The sequence below is a fragment of the Oculina patagonica genome, chromosome 4, assembly GCF_052425735.1.
Source record: "Oculina patagonica isolate OP01 chromosome 4, crgOcupat, whole genome shotgun sequence".
Lineage (NCBI taxonomy): Eukaryota > Metazoa > Cnidaria > Anthozoa > Scleractinia > Oculinidae > Oculina > Oculina patagonica.
The window spans coordinates 44,276,452-44,298,449 of record NC_135761.1 but is presented as its reverse complement, the minus strand read 5'-3'; the positions used below and the strand labels follow the sequence as shown (position 1 = coordinate 44,298,449).

General features: G+C 38.6%; 1 protein-coding gene across 4 annotated transcripts; it reads left to right on the top strand.

The window, feature by feature from the left end:
• Window positions 1-1,970: 1,970 nt before the first annotated feature.
• LOC144652478 (uncharacterized) lies at window positions 1,971-21,998 on the top strand. Of its 4 annotated transcripts, XM_078512487.1 has the most exons (21): window positions 1,971-2,491; window positions 2,606-2,692; window positions 4,454-4,582; window positions 5,510-5,572; window positions 6,103-6,609; window positions 6,888-6,977; window positions 7,416-7,874; window positions 8,612-8,731; window positions 9,063-9,179; window positions 9,550-9,990; window positions 11,958-12,343; window positions 12,817-13,087; window positions 13,793-14,024; window positions 14,606-14,796; window positions 14,873-15,127; window positions 15,568-15,939; window positions 16,673-16,811; window positions 17,414-17,555; window positions 17,926-18,255; window positions 18,944-19,205; window positions 19,687-21,998. In XM_078512487.1, the coding sequence occupies exons 1-21, from the start codon at window positions 2,467-2,469 to the stop codon at window positions 19,845-19,847; spliced, it is 4,779 nt and encodes a 1,592-aa protein (XP_078368613.1). In that variant the 5' UTR covers window positions 1,971-2,466; the 3' UTR covers window positions 19,848-21,998. The 4 variants fall into 4 exon arrangements, with proteins under 4 accessions (XP_078368613.1, XP_078368614.1, XP_078368615.1 ...); XM_078512488.1 differs by lacking the exon at window positions 4,454-4,582 and having other exon boundaries at window positions 1,972-2,491; XM_078512489.1 differs by lacking the exon at window positions 7,416-7,874 and having other exon boundaries at window positions 1,973-2,491.

Sequence of the window (21,998 nt, the reverse complement as noted above, 5' to 3'; positions counted from 1 at the left end):
GGTTGATTGACAGCGTTTCTTCACTGTATCCGAAAAACTTGAATCGCCTGTCGTGTTTCGTCCACTGGTCAAGGCAGGCTGCATTGTACTATATTCTACATTACAAAACTACAAGAAAATTTTCAAGAACTTTATTACGTATGAACAGTTTTAAGGTTATTAAATTCCGGGATAACTTTTCCCGCGGGTTTTCAATTTTGCGACTTTTTGGCAATCGCGAAAATTAAATCCCGTGAAAATAGATAACAATAAGGCAGCTATTATGATCGAGCAGGGAAAGAAATGCGAGCGGATAACAATGTCTTGCAACTAGAACTTGTTTTTGTTTTTGTTTTAAGGAGCTGTCATCGTGTTTCCATAGTCTACGTTAGTTCAATAAACACATTAGTTTTATAGGCACATCTCACAATGAAATTGAACAGAACCATCAGCATGTACCATGCTTATTCTCTCGCTGTTGTTTGATTCCTAGAAAGTGAGCGTTGATTAGGATAATAATGTAAACCGACGTAAGAGTCAAAAAAGGGGTTTTTTCACAATAGGGTTATAAAATTTCGGGATCACTTTCTCCACGAGTTTTTTATTTTGCGACTTTTTGGCAATCGCGGAAAATTAAATGACGCGAAAATATATATGGTAGCCATTATAGTCTTTGATAACAATACCTCACAACTACCATTGTGTTATTTTTTCGTGAGAGATTAAAAATATGCATTTTATAGCAAACACAGACTTTTGTCCCGTTTTTATACAAAATACGTAACGCTATGCAAGTCGATATACAATTGAGGATAAAAATAAGCGAAAATAAGCCACGACGTTTCGAACTCATCTTGAGTTCATTATCAAGTAGATATGAGTAAAATAACGGTCGAGTTAAGTTTAAATGCAAATAGAGGTGATAGAGTATATTGTTTAGTGAACGAAATGCTTATAATTTGCGAGAGAAAACCAGCACTAAACACGCAGGCGGACTCGATACGTGCGAAAGTATTTACCTAATTAAATACCGCACGCACTAACACTGTGAACGCTATTGACCGCGAAACACTGCTTTTAAAATATTCTAATATACTCTATCACCTCTATTTTCATTTAAACTTAACTCGACCGTTATTTTACTCATATCTACTTGATAATGAACTCAAGATGAGTTCGAAACGTCGTGGCTTATTTTCGCTTATTTTTATCCTCAATTGCTATGCAAGTCCAAAACAAAACATACAAATAAAGCCTTATTGATCTTAAAGGAATCAAGTCAAATGTTTTAATTTCCTCTGCAAACGGAAAGCGTCTATTTGTGGTAACCAACTTGAAATAGTCAAGGAAAGAATGTTCCAGACTTATGACATCAGTTAACGCTACCTAAAGATTTTTAATCTTTAAACTTAACTTATAATTTATAATTTTGATTTTTTTTTACCAAAAGTTAACCTTGAAAATTACTATCAAAACATTAAATCTTGAGAGTCAGGATCAGTTTTTGCACGTTTTTGATTCTCTGTAAAAGCTATTGACTTTCTAATACATTCATATGCGTTTTTAAGCTTTAATATTTTATCATGTTGATATTAAGGAAAAGCTGGAAAACGCGCTTTATGTTTACATAACCACGTGCAAAGTCAAGAGTGGGTTTGGAAGAATTTGAAAGTGCGCGAACATTGATACAAGGTCTTCCGAGTTCTTCAAAATGATCCGGGACTGTTTTTATTAGCGTGTTTTAACAATTAGCGAAAACATTTTTTACTCCCTGCCTTTTTTCGTAATTTCGAGAAGAAATTCAGCATGACGTCATCAACAGTGTTTACACAACACTGCCAGTTGTCCAATCAGAATAGGCGTTATGGAACTAACTTTTTAATATACAAGGGGATGTTGTTGATAGTCACAAATTATGCTCATTCTTTTATTTCTTTCACAAGGAATAGAAACACAGAAAGCTGCAATGAAAAAAGGCAGTATTAAGCTTGAGTTTACCACATTTCTATGGCTACCATTAATTTAATATTACAAACAAAAACATAACAAGCTATCCTTTATAATAACTGCTTTTAGCGCCAATTTTCTAGCAACATCTTTCAAAACAAATACTGAAACGCAACTCTAAAAGTCATAACAACTAGGACCCACTACTTTGCTGAAGTCGTCAGACTAGCTGACTAATTACAATTCATACAAATCGACACAGTTAGAGGCTTGCGTCACTGCAGGCATCATAAAGTGAGGTATGATGCAAAGCACGCATTCTTTTTCTGAATCAAGAAAATTCGCTTCATTATATGACGGAGGAGGCCGAAAATAGCAGTTTTAAATGCTTTTCCGTTGATTCCACTCCTGCAGTTGTTCAGAGATCGAAAGAGTGCAACGATCGCAGTTCAAGTGAAAAGATATTTTGCAACTTTCACAAAATAGCTGTGGATTTTACCAAATTGATCTTGCTTAATTGAGACGAGACGTTAAGTCGGGATGGACAATACAAAAAATTCAAAAGGTTGGTGTCATCTCAATTTAAAAGACAATTTTTATGAATCTAGACTTGCTGAAATGTGAATTTTTATGGTGCGTTGCTAATCCATGAACCACCATTTTGCATTCTCAATTTCAGTTGAAAAAAGTTGGAGAGCTCGACTATTGCTCATCAAAATATGGGTATTCGTCTCCTTCCTGTCGATTTCATGCGGTAGTAGCTCAGGTAGGTACTCAAAGTTCCACGTTTAATTTTTATTGACATTATATTTTACTTTAGTCTTACTACATATATTCCGACAATCAAATCGATCTCGTTTCAAAATTTGTCGTTTTCAAACCGATTTTAAAACTAAATCAGTCTCAATTTACGATTCGAATGCACGATTCGGATGACTGTTAGTTTTTATCAAGGCTGAAATGACTTTTTAATCATTACGGGCATAAAAAAAGGGCGTAAAAGATCATAGTTTTTAACATATTAACAACAGTCCAATGTTTCAAGACGCTGACTTCTAATTGCATATAAAAAGTGAAATATTTCGTGTTTTGAATCTCTTTAACTCACACATCTCAAACCCAAATACTTGCACAAATTTGAAAGTTTCTTTTTTACGCAGCTACCTACGTTAATCAAAATTTCTCTCCAGTATTGGTCATGCAAAGACGAAAGATAGAAAATGTTAAAATATCTTTGTTTTGAGTTTTAAGTTTCGGCTAGGCGGCTTTCTTTGACTACTAAAAACAGTGAGCACCCCATTAAAAGAAAAGAAAAAAACTTCTTTATGTTGATGTTTCTTTAGAACTGAATCCCAATTCAAGCTGCGAAAAGACTATTAGGTACTATCGAGTATAATTAAGGAACAATTTTCATCTTTCGCAACAATTTAAGACTTTAGATAGATAACTAAAAGGCGAATTCTGAGTTGTGTGTTTTGAAACCAAATTTCAACAAAATACAATGATTTTGACGAAAAATAAACCACATAGTTGAAAGATTAGTAATTCGAAGTGTCTGGATTCTAAAGTTACACTGTAGCTATTTTTCTTTGTTATTGATAGTTGTCATAGAGACCCTGAAATTGAAAGTAAACAACAAGCGAAAATTCTTTCAGATAACTTGTAGTCGTCGTTGCATTATCAAATGGAAATGCATAAAGATTTTTTTAAAAAAGAAAATTGCCTGAAAGAGATCTCTCATATGTCTTCACGTTATTCGGAAAATGCAAATAACAAATTTTGAACTCAAAAGTCCATTCATTCAAATTCAAATTTTGAATAACTGGCAAATAATGAATAACAGTGCGCGCACAAATCACCTGTCGTTGCCAACTGGCGAAACAACGGGACAAAGGAAAAAATTAAACGAGGGGAAAGAGTTGAGTGTTGGTCTTCTCTTCGCACGTTGTTCGCGATTTGAAAATTAAAGCAGCCGCGGCTCCTCGTCGCTTTATTGCATTTAAAATAAATGACATAGAATGCTTACAGACATAGACAATGTACTGAACACGACGTTCCATTCACTGAAATGATTTTACAAAAGGCAAAACAAACAACACAGATCAAAGCTGCAAAAATTGTTATACACACCTAATTGGCGAAACGTTGACCATGTAAATTCATAGACCATAAACGATATAACCCAACAAATATCCGGGTAAATAGAACTTGCAAGCTTAGTAATATTCCTTTTTTGATAATCAAGATATTTTCTTCCTTTGCGAGCCTCAAGAGAATGGTTTATGCAACCTGCTTTACTATCATGTTTATTCTGTCGCAGACGACAATTATTTTTCCCAGTAAAAAAATTAGATCGCAACGTTCATAGTTTAAACTTTTCATGGGTCAACGATTCTTCAATCAGGTGTTTTCTAGGATATCAACTGAAGGCCTTCTGACTGCCTGACCTGCCTGTACTTGCTCTTACTTCAAAAAGTAACATACAATACTGAAACTATAACGAATGACTAATGTATTCACTATACAGAATTTTCAAACTCAACTGCTTCCTTAACGACCTCTTCTGACGTCACGACCTCGATTTCACCAACTGACTCTGCATCCTTAACAGTCTCAACTACAGAGGCGTCGTTCTCAGGATCTCTTGCGAGTCAAGGTAGGTATCTTCGACAGAATGCACACTTCTACCTATCTTATTAACCTGACAAACTGGCTGTTAGAATGACAGTTTGACAAACTTAAGGGACACACCTTGCTGATAAACAAAAGTGATTCGAAATGTCTGGCTGGTTTTCAATGCATTATTCTTTTTTTATATATAGTTGTTATACACATTTCCAACAATCAAAATTCAAAATAAACACCCAGCGGAGAAACTTTCTATTTACTTGGGATATCACAAGCAAATACATAGAGATTACTTTAAAATGTAGTGATAACAAAAGATCGCTTGAATGTCTTCGGCTAATTCGGAAAATGTGAATCCAAACGTCTGTTCCAGATCAGTATTCATTTTTGAAGAACTGGCAAATAATGAATTACAGGACGTGCGAAATCACTTGCTTTCGCAACAATGGCGACAATTGGACAAGGAGATAAAGGACGACATGACTTGCCGATCACGCGCAGAAAGTTGGGTTTTGGCCTTTCTTCCGCGCATTTTTCGCGATCTAAAGGTTATGCAACAATGGCAAAAATTAAGAAAATTAACGCGATTTGTGATGTCTCTTAAGATATTTTGTTTGCTGTACCCCTCTTCCGAAAGGAAGAATAAATTGGAAATATTAAGTGTTTGACATTGTAAAAGACTAAAAAATGGTGTACAGAGAAGAGAAGGATATTGTTTTCTAGTTTCTATGTGTGTTCAGACAGTATCCAGTATTTGGGATCAAAAGAAGGTCTTGGAAATTAACGTTCCGCTTAAATGTCGCAGATATTATCGCTAAAAAAAACGCCTCTTAAATTAACGCAAATTTTAATAATTGGCGTTACTTACATGGAGCGTTAATTTCCTATAAAAAGGTAATTAACAAAGTAACTCAGCAAGCTTAAGCTCAAAATGTCTTTGCTCTTATCATTTTAGTTTCCGCGACGCCATCCGTGCCATCAAACTGCTACGAAGTCTGCGTTTGCAAGAGTACTTGGGGTAAGTGAACTAACACAACAACAACAACTACGAAACAATAACAATGACAGCACAACAACACTTAACATAATCACGACAGAAATGTGCGCGGACGAAAAGAAGAGATAAAAAAATTAAGACATCAGATACCTTCTGGCAACTGATAGAAATAGTCAAAAGGAAACAAACGAAAAGACAAAAACAATGTAATTAGCAACTGTCAGTTTTAATTATAAAGTAATTGCTTCAAGATTTAAGAAGAATCCCTGTACAATTTTTCAAAGAAGAAGTTGACTTTAAGACCGGTTTCAGTTGAATGGAGTAAGAAGAGCTGGAATATTTTAATTGATATACTGATTTCATTGCCCTTTTTTTAAAAAAAAAAAAAAAAACAGAGGGAATTACCAAGCTAGTGCTTCCGGCCAATAAACATGGCATAGCAAGGTTTAACCATACCAACATCACAGCGAACATGACGAGATTAAGTACATATTATTCTCATACAAATAACGTTCTTTCTGCTTATAAAATTTATTTTCTCTCTTTATCAGGAAATGTTTCATCCTCCATGGAGCACATGACGACCGCGTCCATGAGCATGACGTCATCATCTCTTAGCACGTCATCTGATGCTAGCATGTCGTCATCATCCGTAAGCTTATCGTCTGATACCAGCGCGACGTCATCATCATCTTCTGGCAGCATGAGTTCTAGTTCTTCCAGCGTCAGCAGTTCGTATAGAGCGTGTGGTAATGCCATGTCAACGAGATACAGTTCCGTTTCACCGACATCGAGCTCTTCGGCCAGTGTAAGTGCGTCAGTGAGTGAGAGTTCCACTGTCTCGTTGACATCAAGTTCCTCAGCGAGTTCAAGTTCCGCGAGTGCAAGTTCGAGTGACAGTTCATCTGTTTCGCCGACATCGAGCTCTTCAGCGAGTGTAAGTGCCACGTCAGTGAGTGAAAGTTCCACTGTTTCGCCGACAACGAGCTCTCCAATTCCACCGCCTTCTGTTCACACTGGTGAATTTTGCTGGCTGGAAGTTGAGTGCAGTACATCATGTAAGTATAACCTTGTCATTTCTGTCAAAAAGCACAGAATAAAAAAGTTACTTACTAAGGTTAGTTGCTGTTGTGCGGACAGCAAGTCAACGCTAAGATCCCCAAAGTCACCAAATTACGACTAGATGAGGTCTTTGAAACCTCGTATAGCAGAGAGTTTAACTCTAATGAACCATTTCTCTGCCTTGAAAGAGAACAAACACACTCCATTCAAGTTTACCGTCAGTACGAGAAGGGTCAATAAGAATCCAGTTATAAATTTTTTTGATTAATTTCAGATTCCGTAATCTCAGCGACCCCTTATAGCCACAGTGCAGGATCTGTTTCGTCTGTCCCACCGACCCAAGCACCTGAGACAACCGAGACAGGTGCGTTGTCATCATTTCAGTAAAATATTTATCATTAAATATTTAGTTATGTTGTAATGTGTCATGTCCTGTTGGTTAAGCTACTAATACTAACCAACCATCTAGCCACCAAACCACCCAATCAGCCACCCAGCCAACCAATCAACCAACCAATTAACCAACCAACCAATTAACCAACCAACCAACTAACTACTCACCTACCCACCCACCTACCTACCTACCCACCTACCTACCTACCTACCTACCTACCTACCTACCTACCTACCTACCTACCTACCTACCTACCTACCTACCTACCTACCTACCTACCTACCACTTCCTTACTAACAACCTAGCTTACGAACAAACTATTAGCTTACGCCGTCTGTCTTCCTGACTTAAGTCTAGAGCATGTAAAGTTGCCCTTACGAGTAAACTGGACCTTTCGCCAATTTTCAGACTCCTCGATGTCAACGACATCTCACGACGTTACTGCTACAACTTCAACATTACTTACTACCGCGACATCTTCAGTAGTTGCTACTACTACCTCAACATTAGCAACTATGTCGACATCTTCATTTTCTACCACTACTACCTCAACATTACCAACTGCCACGACATCTTCAGTAGTTACTGCTACTACCTCGACATTACCAACTATGTCGACATCATCAGTAGTTACTGCTACTACTTCGACATTATCAACTACTTCGACATCTTCAGTAGTTACTGTTACTACTTCGACAATAGCAACTACCTCGACATCTTCAGTAGTTACTGATACTACTTCGACATTAGCAACTACCTCGACATCTTCAGTAGTTACTGATACTACTTCGACATTAGCAACTACCTCGACATCTTCAGTATCTATAGCCACAGAGACTTCATGTTCAGGATCCCCTGACTGTCATGGTAGGTGTTCAAACGACGTTACGACTAGAGTACGTTAAATGAAATTGACTTACTACATTGCATTGCCACTAAAATATGTGAATTAATACGAAATTTATATCGTGATTACAATTTGGTTGGACATTACATCGTATTATTTGCATAATAACCATATTTTGAAAAGCAAGTTTTGCCAAATTATGAATTTCTAAACTTTTGAGTTAGCTTTAGCGGTATCTAATCAGGACTACAAAATAATGGATCCTGGACTTCGTCGAAGGACGCCAGAATTGTCCTGTTTTGGCCTCAAAAGACAAGTCTTTGGGCGTGTCATACAATGTCATAGCTTCAATTCGGCTCGGCGTTGCAGACGACGAGGAAGGCGGGGCGGGGGGATGTCGACTTAAATGCCGAGTCAATGATTGAAATTAACTGATTCACAACTCCTTCACTACAAGACGAAATTTCTGATCTGAATACGGGGTAAATGGGTTGCCTAGCTAGCCGTCTACTGAGGGCTGTCAGTAAGACTGAGAAATATACGACTATTGGTCGTGACGCATGCATAACTATTGATTAACAATTAGACTTCTACTGACTATAGTATAATGTTTGTCTCATGGGTGGCTATTTTACTAGTGCACGTGTACTTCTTTTTACTAATGGTCTCTATTGACATATGTATGACCACGAACAAATGGATCTCAACTGAATAGCGGTTAACTATTGCTTACTGTGTCACTAAACGGAATTTTCAGACTTTACTGTAACCACAGCGACTTCTTATGACGACACTACTTCGATTATGCCAACTGACTCTGCATCCTTAACAGTTTCGACTACTGAGGCTTCATGCCCAGGAGCTCCTGGGTGTCACGGTAGGTATCTTCGATTGAATTCCCAAACTTTTCTTCGTGCTTCAAAATAACATTCATGTTTGCTTGTATAAATCACTTATTGGGTTGCCGGGAGAGGAAGAATCCGCCGTCGGTCGTGAAAAATGCAAAAACTCCTTGTTGTGTGTTCGTTCTTCTTGTGGGATTATGTTTATGCCCGGTGATACCGACATAAATCGAAGACTTAACTTATGGATGATCTTTGACTTATGACTTATGTATGGCTTTGGACTAATAGATGAGTATTGACTAATGTTTGACCAATGAGTAATGGATGACTACTGACTAATTGATCACTGTACATAATTTTCAGACTCTACCGTCTCCACGACTTCGCACGACATCACGACTTCGATTGCACCGACTACTACAGCGTCTTTAGCAGTAACAACTACAGAGACTCTCTCTTCAGGATCCCAGGGGAGTCGTGGTAGGTGTTGCCAATAAATCTTAACTTCAACATTTGTCCTCATACGATGCATCCTCTAGTCTTTTCTAATCTTCTGGGCCTGGACGGGAAATGTGGCACATTGGATGTTGCAGAGAGCAAAGGCGTCAAATACCATGCTCTTGTATATGAGATTCCAAAAAATTCCCATTCTCCAGTCCAAGCACTGCTAAGCTGACACACTGAAGAAATAATTAACTGGTATTTTATTGACTATTTTAATTAGCTGACTAACCGTTAAACATGGCACAAACCGACTAACTATCTGGCTAGCTAGCTTGCTGGCCAAGTGGCTTTAGTATAAATACCGACCGAGAGTTGTGTTTACTCACATCGCACTGTTTAATTGCAGAGTCTTCTACAGTTTCGACATCTTCAACTGCCTTTGTTTCTTCAATTATGCCAACTGCTACATCATCATTGGTAGTAGTTAGCAGTATAGTGTATGTCAGCGCACCCGATGTTTCCGCAGTCAAGTTCAGCGACACAGCCGCAAAAATTCTGGTTGAGTTTGATAAGGAAGCCGAAACTGTCGATGGAGATGAAACATGCGACAATTTGTTTACCATTGAGACAATTGCTTTGTTAGGAAGTAATCCTCAGTGCAGTTTTAGTCACAGCCAAGAACTGCAAATAATCCTAGGAGGTGGTGCTAGCATTACAGTTGGTGACGACCTGGTGTTCAAGGATGACGTGATCAAGGCCCTCGGTGAACAATACAGCAGGTTCCTTAGTGGTTCATTCGAAGTCCACCAACCGGATAACCTTCTGATACCTACGCCGGTAATCACAGGTATGCAGTGGTAACGTTTAGGAGTTTGGTAAGAGCTAATGACTGTTAATTCTGGTATCCTCCAAGGACAACTTCTAGGATTCGAGTTTTATAAAGAATAGCATCATTAATAATTTCTCTATACGCGTTTGTCAAAAACACTGATATGATATTGAGAAAACTATATTTAGATTGTAAATAGTTTTTATAGTATTTCTCTAGTTTTTGTATTGTTTATGTGCTCAGGGCTCCTGTTGGTAGCAAGTTGTTTTTAAGACCCTGAAAGTACAACCCTGAGCATTATGATTAAATAAAGGTGTCTACTTCTTCTAACTCTTATGATCATCATGTAAATGCGCTGGTGTTGAAGTTTATTTCTTCATGTCTTAATATACGTGATGCACTGTTATTATCAAGTGAAAGTGATGTAGCTTAAAGGGGCTAGGTCACGGTATTTTACTAAATTCTTCTTATTTTCGTTAATGGAAAGCTCTAAACTTTAAATTGATGGAGCAAAAGTCTTTTATTGGCAAAAACACGGCCACATAACAAACAAGGATGATTTAAGATATGATAAGATAAGAAGATAAGAACTTTAATAGTTAGCTCCCCACAGGGCTTTTCAGTAACTATTTACAATAAAAAATAAAACTACTAACTCTAATATTTACAAATAAAATTAAAAATACATTAAATAATAATTAAAAATTTAGAAGAAGATGATTCCTAAGGTTTGTTTTAAAAGAGTTCAGAGATTTAGCGTTTTTGATTTTAATGTCAAGGCAGTTCCAGAGGTTTACGGCTCTGTAGCATTGTTAACCCTCGGACGTACAATGGGGGGGGGGGGGGGGTGGATGCCACCCCCCCCCCATAAGGTTTTTCCCAAATTTTGAAAAAACGATTTACTCTACGATGCTGAAACTTTCAGTAGCTGTTCATTCATCCTTTGCGGAAATTTTGATATGTCAACCATGTCTCCATGGTATTTGACGTTACCATGGCAACGTCATAAATACAGGCAGGTCTTGCAAAAAATCGTCATTTTTAACATTTTTCTTGATTTTTTCCAGTTTTTTTAAACAGAAGTGCAAAATTTGTTTATTTTTACATTCCCTAAGCATTCTGGCTTGATTTTGCATCAATTTCCGTTATTTTGTGACTTTCTAAGAAAATGTTGAAATCCAAGATGGCGGATCCAAGATGGCGGCTCTTATGACGTCACGTGACGTCATATGACGTCACAGCCAATTAAAATTATGTCATCTTGTAGAGTAAGCTAAGGGCTTTCTTGTCAGAGCAAAATAATTTCGCTACGCCTTAATATAACGAAAACTCCGGGGAGGGGTTCCATCCACCCCCCCCCCCCCCTTGTACGATGATGGGGGTATGAGTTTGCTTGTACGTCCGAGGGTTAATGGCTCGAGTATTGTTAATGACACTTTCATACAAATTAAGATAAACTTGAAAAAAAGTCGGGCCGACGTTTTGCAAGTTTTCCCTAGTCTACGTAGCTGGCGGGATTCGCGACCGAGTGCGAGTGCTTAGTTTACGGCCAACGGCAGACCCGAGCTGCAAAGTCGCGAGGGAATTGGGAGGGAGTCAATCGGGGCTTCGCCGCTCACACACGCGGGCTTCGCCCACGATTTTTCTCGCGCCACGCAAATCCCGCCAGCTACGCAGGCTAAGTTTTCCCGAAAGCAATCCGTTTTTATCTTCTTGAATTTTGCCCATCCATACCTCGTTTTGGCCTTTCTCTGTTTCTTTTGAGTTCTTTTACAGTTTTAAGCCGTTTTTTGTGATATTTGAGTTAATTCTATGACCAGTTGGTCAGTGCCGAAATTGCCTAAACTTGCGTGGACATAGCCCTTTTAATAAAGTTTTAATATGATAGAATAGGATCGTTTTGTTACTTTAGTTTACATATGTTTTTGCAAATCTGTGAAATGTGGCGATCATGCAAATAAAGCAATTTACTACTATTTTTTCAGGTTCTGACACTCTTGCCTCGTGTGGAAATCTCACTCTGTCTGGCTCACATTCCTTTGGAGGTGGAGGCCGTCCACTTATCTATGAATGGAAATTGACATCGCCTAACGGTGGACAAGATGTCGTCAATATAAGAAATGTCCTAAATGGACTGGGTCCTGATGCCGATCGTATTAACATCCTTGGGACACTGTTCGGAACTGGTAAAACGTATGAGTTAACGCTTAAAGTGGCCAACTTTTTAAGACCATCAGAATTTGAAGAAGTCACTCATTCCATAACGAAAGCAACTGAACCGGTTCCTGCCTTGACGCTGAGTTCAGGCATCGATCTTAATGTAGGGGAGGTGTATGTCTCGGAAGAGCTGTCAATCAAAGCCAATATACTTGTAAGTACAATCCAATAACATTAATAACATTAATTATCTAACGATTTGCCACATCTTCCGGAGACGTGAAAGCTCCATGATTTTTTACGTTAGGCCAACTGTACTGAAGGTTAAGAGACAGGGTAAAACGTTTTTTATCACAATTTTTCTGGCGACGAATTCCAAAAAGAAATCCAGCAAAATTATTCGGTTTTACATTCGTACCCACTTAGCAAAGCCGCCGTCTTTGTGGTTATATTTTTGAGAAAATTTTAATTTTTGAGACTAAAAAAAGGTGACGAATTGTCAAATGTAAATGATAAAAATAAACAACGGCGGAAGATGTTGGTAATTACATAAAATGGTTCAGAGTTCGTCGAATTGCTTTGCAAGCTTTAATTTTCTTTTTTTGTAAGAAAGTAAACAGGAAAACCTTTAAAAATGTTGAATTAAACTAAATTAATCTAAACAACTCCTGTTTCTTTTCTCGGAAGGTCGCTCCTTGTGTTAACGACACTAGAGTGGACTTTTCATGGACTGTTACATGCATCGATGCAAGTGCAGAACAAAAGGTGGAGTCCAGTGACTCGTTCCAGGCAACCAAAGACCAGGTCACCATGAGAATAGAGCAAGGTGTATTGACCGCTGACGTCACCTGCACATTTAACGTGACGGCAAGTATGAACTACGATCCTAGTGTCCAGGGCACTGCCAGTCAAGTCATCAAAGCTCTACCCAGTCCTCTGCAAACCGCTATAGTGGGAGGTTAGAACAATTTTTTACCTTATTTGCGATAAGATAAGATAAGATAACTTTATTTTAACGTGGAACTTCACTTAGCTGAAAGCTACTCTACAGAAAGCCCCCCCCAAAAAAACAACAAGTAAACAAAATAAACAAAAGGAAAGATAAAACTAAGTTAAAATTTTGTAAATTAAAAGCAAGATATAAAAGACATAGTAATGTAATTTTAGTAAGTATTGCTAGAAAAAATCTAAAAAAAAATATCTAAAAATATTAAAAGTATAAAAGGCCTGAGTTATTCGTAAAACGTTTTTTTTGTAAATGAGAAAAGTAAATGATTGGAAATGTAAAATATTAGGCCTACAAAACATGCTAACATACAAAACTGTGCTTGTGGCATTTGGCCACACCTGTTTGTGCAGCATGGGGGGAAGCCTCGAGCCCAAGTGGCCCATACTTACCGGAGCTTATCCCGGTTTCTGTAGCATCTTAAGCGCGGCTAGGAATATATTTCTTCTCTCCCTTCCCTGAATACGATGCCTTTCCATCGCAGGGTACCCCCCCTAGCATTATGAGAGGCACTATAAGAGAAAAGTGTCTAGCCCAAGAACACAACACAATGACCCCGGCCAGGCCTCGAAGCCGGATCGCTTGACCCGGAGTCCGGGGCACTAACCATAAGGCTTACAACACACAGAGGCTAACAAACAGATCTGTTCGTTGTAGGTGATCGACAGATTGGTCGCGAGAGTGGTGCAATAGAATTGGACGCCAAGACCCTGACAGTCGATCCTGATCAAACCAATGAGCCTTTAAATTGTAGCTGGAGTTGTGAAGTGCAAGGAGGCGGGGACTGTGTTTCGGCTGTGGACGGACAGTCGATATTTGCATCTATCTCTGGGTGTGAAACGGAAGTGCAGAGTAATGAATTCTCTGCAGGAAAAACTTACGTAATCAGGTTTGTTTAAAAATGTAAAAGAATGTTTTCCCCAACAAGGTGTCAGTAATCTGAAATTGTAAGTCAACCCAGGTTTAACCCTTGTTGCTTCAAAACGTTTTTAACTGCTATTTTGAGGCAGTTTTTTACTGTAATTTTCGTTTAAAATGAAGATGAAAAAGGAAGGGTAAAAATTAAAAGGACGAAAGTAATTTACAAATATTAGAACATTTATTTGACAGTCCAACCTTTGACAGTCAGCCCTAGGGAAATTTAGCCTCTGTGTGGGATATCAAACACCAGTAAACCAGGACACAGTTCTCGAGGGTTTAACTAATAAGAACTACCGACAACTGCCATCTAACAAAACATATAGTTTCTAGCCGAAGCACGCAAAGAGGTCATAGCTGAGTCTACCTGGAGATATGAATGTTGTTTTTCACTCGCAGAAAGGGAATGAGAACTCAAGAAGACTTGATTACTTCTTTTGATGATAACTATATTCAGTATAACATAATTTTTCTCTCTACCATTTTTAACGACTGGAAGTTTTCAGTCCATGCACTCTCATGTTTTAAATGATTGCTTTCCTTAATTGTCAGTGTGGATGTAAGCAAGGATTCAAGGTCTGCCTCGTCATCAATAACACTGACCGTGGTGGAGGGTAATCCGCCGGCTGTGTGGGTGGGTCAATCAATGAAAGTCAAGGCAAGCGACAGTGTTACACTCGAGGGATATTACACAACAAGTACAGAGCCCACCAATGTGGTATGGACTTCGTCACAAGTACAAGGTGTGTTGAAGGTGCCACTAAAAGATTAACAGTCTCCATAAATGGAGGAATAACACTTTGTTTTTACCTTTTCCAGGTTTTGCCGTTGTAGATCTGAGTAGCTACACTCCCATCTCAGTTTTTAACCCTGGGAATACTTCATTTGTTCTGTTGACTCTACCCGAGGGGCTTCTGACACCGGGCTCCAAGTATCGATTCAAACTGAAGGTGAATGACGGAAGTCAAGAAGGTGTGGCGTCCATGGACGTGGAAGTAAGAACAGGGCCTACTTCCGGATCTTTCTCTGCGCAACCGACAACGGTGCAAGCACTGGATACAGTAACAATGTCGGGTGAGTGAATAAGAGAGAAATACTGAAATGATAGGAAGGCAGTGAAAAAGAGGAAAAGTGATTTCTAGGTTTTCGATTTGTCAGTGGTTTTTCCAGCAAAATAGAACGTCAGCCTAAAGGCTGGTTTCCACTACGCAACTTAAACGTTTATCTCGCTTTTGCGTTTATAATAACATCGCTACTGGCTTTACTAGCTTATACTTTTGCTACAGTTATATCACTAGTCAAAACGAGGCCCTTAACCATAAACTGTTGTCCATTTATGCTTGTTCACGACCCTGCGATTGCTTGATTGCCATGTGATAAAAAGGTTTAAGATAAGTTATAACGAAACTAAACAAAATGTTAATAATATGTTGGTTTACCCAAAAAGATCACTTCATAAATGTGTAAATAGTGTGAGCTGAGCTAACACTGGATAATTTTCTTTACAATTGCAGCTCCTCAATGGATAAGTGACGCAGACGCCCTTCCTCTTCAATACGCATTCGGCGTACTAGTCGAGGAAGATGTCTGCGAGACCTTTGGGGCTCCATCAAGCGATCCAGAACGGGAACAAATAATGCCCCAGGGATCCGGTCCAGGTTACATCCTTCCGTTATGCGTCATTGTTTCGGATGCATATGATTCGTTCGTCATAGCAACAGTGAATATCACCTCCAGTCCACCGGATGCAAGCGATCTGACGCCAGATGCTCTAGAGAGTCTACTTGATGATGCAGTCGAGGCTCCGTTGCAGAGTGGTGACGTGGATGCTGCTTTAGGCGCTTTGATCAGTATTATGGATACGGTGCAAGACTCTAATACTTCAGGTGAGTTTTGCAAGACCTGCGTTTTAATCATTGTCATTATATCTAGGATTGCCTTTTTAATGTGTTTAATTTCGCTCTGTGATAAGTGTGAAAAAATTTCCCCATCCACCTTAACCAACAAATACTAACCATTCGCACCTTCCCGCCCGCCAGTTTTCAATGACTCACGTTTGTTGTGCTAATGGCCATTGTATTTGTTTAATGGTTTTGGTATTCCGCACTCAATTTAAACCTGCTCTAAAACCGAACTTAGAACTTATTCAATTACTACAGCTGCACGTATTTTACTAAACCAAGTACACATTCAACTGAAAAAAATGTAATGTATAAAAAAGACGGAAACATCGCATGAATAAAAAAACACGATTGCTTTTCTCGTCACTAAAGTTAGTTTAGTGAGGAGTCCTCTCTACTACAACTGTCATCACTGTTGTATGTACAAATAACGTCTGTTATTTTTAACAAGATATATATATCATTAATTTTAAATAATGACGATCGTACTAACAAGTCGAACTTATTACCGTAGAGGAGCAAATCTTTTTTGTTTTAATTAACTTTGTAGCACGTAGGACTCGAATAATCCAGGACTACTTGTTGTTCAATGATAAAATAGTGCGAGGAAATTCCCACCTCTTCGAACGTAACACATCCCCTTGTTGCCATAGACACGCGTCAGGCTACATAAACACCTTCGTTATTCTAACTGTATTTGTAAAACGTCAATTTTCAGATGAACTGAGAAGTAACATTTCTCAAATCACACAAGGAGTTCTTCTGCAAATTCTCGGCTCTGCTGTGATCGACGAAGACATAGCCTTCCCACTTTTGACTGTTCTTGTGAAGACAGATGCAAAAGCTGCGGACAACAGGTATGCTAGATGGTTCACACTTTTTTTTTTATTATTTTCACTGTTTTAATTTCCTGATAAGGCTTCGGATAATTTTCGTTGGTTAGTCAGTGCAATGATCAGTTTTCAAAAAAATACGCCCTTTTTTCATAGACTTTGTTTAACACCTTATTTTCATAGAATCTGCTTTACACCCGCTTTCAGTAGCTTTCATTTTTAGCGTATAGCGGCTTTGTAACGACTTACATCTTTCGACAAACAAACAAACTTGGTGGATTGAAATCCACCAATCACAGTCCACTAGCATGACCTTCTGACTATGTGGGCTCATTGCTTAGAAAGATAGCTATGCACGTACCACTGAAAGCCGGTTTAAGTGGTAATCGCAGACGCCCAAATCTATGGAAATGTTGTTATTGGTTTCTCTGAGTACTTTTGCAAGCCTAAAAACCACAAAACTGGCTTTGTTCAACTGAAGAGGGGGTGGAGGTTTCCCTTTAGCTACAGGAAGCACCATATATCTCAATTCTGGTAATAAGAATTTATAATTAGTGCAGCCGAAACATAATGTTGTAATAATCTACCAGCCTTCTCAGAATGCGTGTTTACTTGAACCATTTCAGTTCTACCACGGGTCAAGCAGCACTGACAATTCTTGAAGGACTTGACGACAATCCAATCCCTGACAATCTAGCAGACAACTTTATTAAATGGTTGGCTGACCTTTCTGAAGACACTATTGACAATGATGACAACATGAAAGAGGTGGGTGTTTGACTAAAAGAAATCTAGAAAACGATGACAGTGTACATTAGGTGGGTACCTAAAGAACAAAGAAGTAGTTATTAATCAAAAAAATGAACTGAGCCTGAAATGGACGAGGGAGTGGTGAAGGGAAAGGGTACTCTCATAAGTGTGCTATAAATGTATGTGATAGGGTATGTTTTTTGCGTTTCTCAGTCCATAAATGGGGTATTCCTTTTGACATTGTGTTCTCAGTGTGATCCTAAGATAGGATTCCTTAAACTTTTATTAACCAACATTACTGACCGTGCGTTAACCTCCAGCTTAACTTTGGTTTATTGTTAGAAAATGGAGAAACTCACTCTCTTTTAAACTCTTTCAATTTCTACAGACCGTCGAGGAGGCCTTAGACAAACTGGCGGACAACATGGGGGCAGATTTAAAGTGCGGAGATCCTGCTAGGGAAGCCTATGATCAACGACTTGGATCAGTGAAGGTGCAGGTATCCAAATTAGAGTCTGAGATCACCTCCAGCAGTATGCCCTGGGCACCCAAGTTTGACCCGGGTCCGACACTATCGGGACAGTACAGTGCACCGAGGCAGTGCGGAGGTGGAAAGATTTGCTGTGGGGTATTTCTAAAGCTCATCCAGTACAAGGAGAAAGTGATTGTGGCTGACGAAAGCAAACAGAGCGATGACATTGAAGTAGTTAGTTCTCAGGTAAGGATCAACAAGAAACCGAGAAAAAACTTTTGATATGTTTTGTGTCCAGTTGAGGGCTCCTTTGTCCTTTGGATTTATTTCTGGGGTGGTTGATTCAACGAAGAGGCGATGTACCAATCAATGAATCTTTCTTGTGGATAAAAAAAAAAACCCGAACAGATGCGATTATTCACAATTGCAAAAACAACACAAAGTGTAAGCTCCAGAATTGGTTTAAAAAATTGCACCACCTATTTAACCAAACAGATGCAGACCAAAGCTATTCCCTACTTGCTTACGTGCATTTCCCACGTGCCGATCACGTGTACTTATTGGCCCATTGTGTTGCTTACGCTAGTTGTGATTGGTTCTCGTAACCGCTGCAAAACTCAATTGTAGTTATAATTACTGTTATTGTTAAATGGACTGGACGGCCGAGTTAAATCTATATTAGTAAAATAATGTTTGCCACATTTTTGCTATGAAACTTAATGTTTTGTCCATCCGTACCTTCTTTTGTATTGGCTATGTAATTGAAATGTTTCTTCACTGTCCATAGTGATTTTTCATTTTTTCACCAAATTTGGTTGTAATTTTCCGATGCCTAAATTTTGAAAAATTGGTGACACAGTTTCTTTTGCCATTTGATAGTTAGTACGAAGCAGCTCAAAATAACCAACTAAGCTGCATCATTTGCGCTTTTTAGGTCCTTGGCATCGAGTTGCGGGATCCGATAACTAAGGAACTCATCGAGGTTCAGAGCCTTTCTGAACCTTTAAGGCTGTCCTTCATTGTAACCTCAGTACCAAGCGGAAAAACGGTCGGCTGTGTGTACTTCGACGAACAGGAAAGGATCTGGGTTAAAACAGGTTTGACGGCGATAGGACCTGATGGGGACAAGTTGGTTTGTGCGTCATCGCACGCAACATTCTTTGCTCCATCATATGATACCTCCGAGACTGTTGAAGGTTAGTCTATTTGTTTTATAAACAAATATTTACTTATCATCGGGGCTATTATGCATGTAAGTTTGTTGGAATGTTAAAATTTTCACTCGTATCGATTCCAACATTGAACAGAAAAAAGAAGAAAGTGTGTCTTTGAATCAAGGGATTGTTCTGAGCTGTCTTCATGTCTAACAAATAACGTTTGTCAGCGAGAAGCCGGCGCGGGCCGGCTAAACCACGAACATATTTTCCATACTTTATATTACACAGCTCTTTAACCCGAGTAATGAAACCTAAACTTCAAAACACGAGTCTAAAAAGAAAGAAATGGAAGGCATATAAATCTGGGTAAGATAGTAAGAACTGCAGATGTTGCGTGTTCAAATTCTATCTATGTGCAGGTATCTTTTCGACTCTCCCGACCCCTTGTGGCCCATATAGACAACCAACTCGCGCCGTAACCAGGGCTAACGTGCTTCTTTGTCATTTAACTCTCTTGTAGGAAAAACATCACATGATTACACACCTGCTATCGTTGGTACAGTATTGGGCTTCCTATTTGGCATTCTGGCTGTCCTCTTAATATTTGGCATCTTGTGGTGGAGAAAAAGGCAGAAAATAAAGGGCGAATATCCTTTGGATATGTATGACCAAAGATTATAAACGATTGAGATTAACTCCGGACCGACTCTTAAAAACACGCTGTTTACCAAATCGATCCTTGTGATATGTCCAGCTTTGCCCTGTACAAAAGGCTTCTTGCAATAATCGGTTAAGGCCAGTTTACACGGGAAGTTTTTATGTCACGATTTTTATATACAATTTTTTAGTTGCCCGTGTAGACGACGAAAATTGGCCAATTTTTATGTGACAATTATGTTTGCTGAGAAGCTGGCGTGTTAGCTTTAACGTGACAAATACAATTTGTCACAGACGAAAGAACGAAATATTGCTCGTGTAGATGACTCGTCGCATAAAATGTTGCAAATATTGCGACAGCATTGGTAGTCCCCAATCTCCCAATCTACCACTTGGCACTGTGCACGCGCATCTTTGTGCGTATCTCTGCTGTCCAAGTTCATTACTGGCACACTAAACTTTGAACTATTGACAAAAAAATTGTTGTGCCATCTACACGAACAATATATTTGTCATATAAAAGTTGTCACATAAAAATTACCCGTGCAAACCCGCCTTAACATGGTTCAAAATCCGCCATGCTGTATGGCAGCTTCCAGAACAAAGCGGCTTTAACCAGTCAAGTTTAACTTTTCTTTGTTTTGGCTGTCCCGGTTGACGGATTCTGTACTATGTGACTGCTTGTTGCAAAACGCCTATATTCAAAACAGACAAATTATGTGACGAAAGCTCCTTTTAGGAACTGAAAAAGATAAATCCATAGTTGGTGTATAGAAAAAAGCTAAGAAGCCTGATGTTTCCTGTAGCATGTAGAACAGGCCGCACAGCAAAGGCTGCTAAGCTGCCTGTTTTCTAAACAAACTAGCTTTATTAGTGACCTATCACAGTAGCGTATCTTGGGGCGACACCCTTTTCCCTGATATAAAGAGACGATACAGAGAAATAAAACATGTGAAGGGATAGGACAACTTTCACTTTCCCCGTTCGTGCCACGCCTGGATCCGCGCTGGGTAGCTATAAGTTTTATTTCTAGTTTTGTTGATTTTTAACCGTTGCTTATAAGTATAAGGGCTGTAGTGTTATATATGTCAATAAATAAGATAAATAGAAAAATAGTTTCCCTGTAAAAAAATAATAAAAAAAAACGAATAAGGCGCCTGCATCACGGCCATCTTTAATTCTAGCGCGAGAAATAGCCTTTTCATTCAAGTAGTTCTTTGCTTCAATAGGTTGGCTGTAACAGTATAGATTTTTACTTGTAAGATTGATATTTTAGGAGGATTTGTACGTAATTAATTGTGCATTTTTCAGAAATGTTTTCTATTTTAACTAAATTTGCCACATTCTGTTGAAGAATCGTGATCACTTGCCACAGTTCGAAGCTTGTTTTCCGCCATTTTAAAGCTTTTCATAAATAAACTAGCAGTAATCATAGATTAAAGAGTGCGTTCGAGTATTGGTATGTTGGAATAGCAATTTCTGGGGTTTTGCATTGAGAAGGCACGGTTGATTTTTGTTGAAGCAGACACCCTGTGTTAGATTGTAGCAGTTCTTGATATGATAAAGCAGCATTTTTCTTTGGATGAATGCTACCTAATCAAAGCCATTCAAATGATTCATCACAAGTCGTGATTGTGATTAAAAGAAGAAAAAGAACCTGAAATAATGACCGGAATGGCAAAAGCTTATTGAGTATCTGGACAACCCGCTCCCTAGAAAATTCGCCCCAGACAACTCGCCCCCAATCTTAAGACAATATTATTTGTCCCCAACTTGTGTTTTGGTAAAAGAGAGTGAAAATCTGAATATTTCTCGTTCTTAAAGCGTGTGCAAAGAGAGACAACTTTGGCAAACTGTTCGTTAGCAAAACGACTCGTAAGCAATATTGGGGGCGAGTTGTCTGGGGTTAGTTGTCTGACATTCGCTTATTGATATCAGAATAAATGTAAATAAAATTGAATTCGCTCCTGGCACTTTGATGTGAAACTCACAAAACATAAACAAAACCACAAATGCACTAGCTGATATTAGCGATCATTTCGTCTACTCCATAAAAATAATTGTTATGTACACAAAAATGATTATTTATTTCACTTGACTTGTTATCGGTTGGATTTAAACGACTTTTATGCATCTTTAATTTGTTCCTTCATAATTAACTACTACTTGTTCGAA

Bases quoted from the DNA above. Each gene is read 5' to 3' on its own strand.
- LOC144652478 (XM_078512487.1), top strand. From the start codon at position 2,467: ATGGACAATACAAAAAATTCAAAAG. The intron at 6,610-6,887 runs GTAAGTATAACC...GATTAATTTCAG, and splicing joins AGTTGAGTGCAGTACATCAT to ATTCCGTAATCTCAGCGACC. The intron at 15,128-15,567 runs GTGAGTGAATAA...TTACAATTGCAG, and splicing joins GGATACAGTAACAATGTCGG to CTCCTCAATGGATAAGTGAC.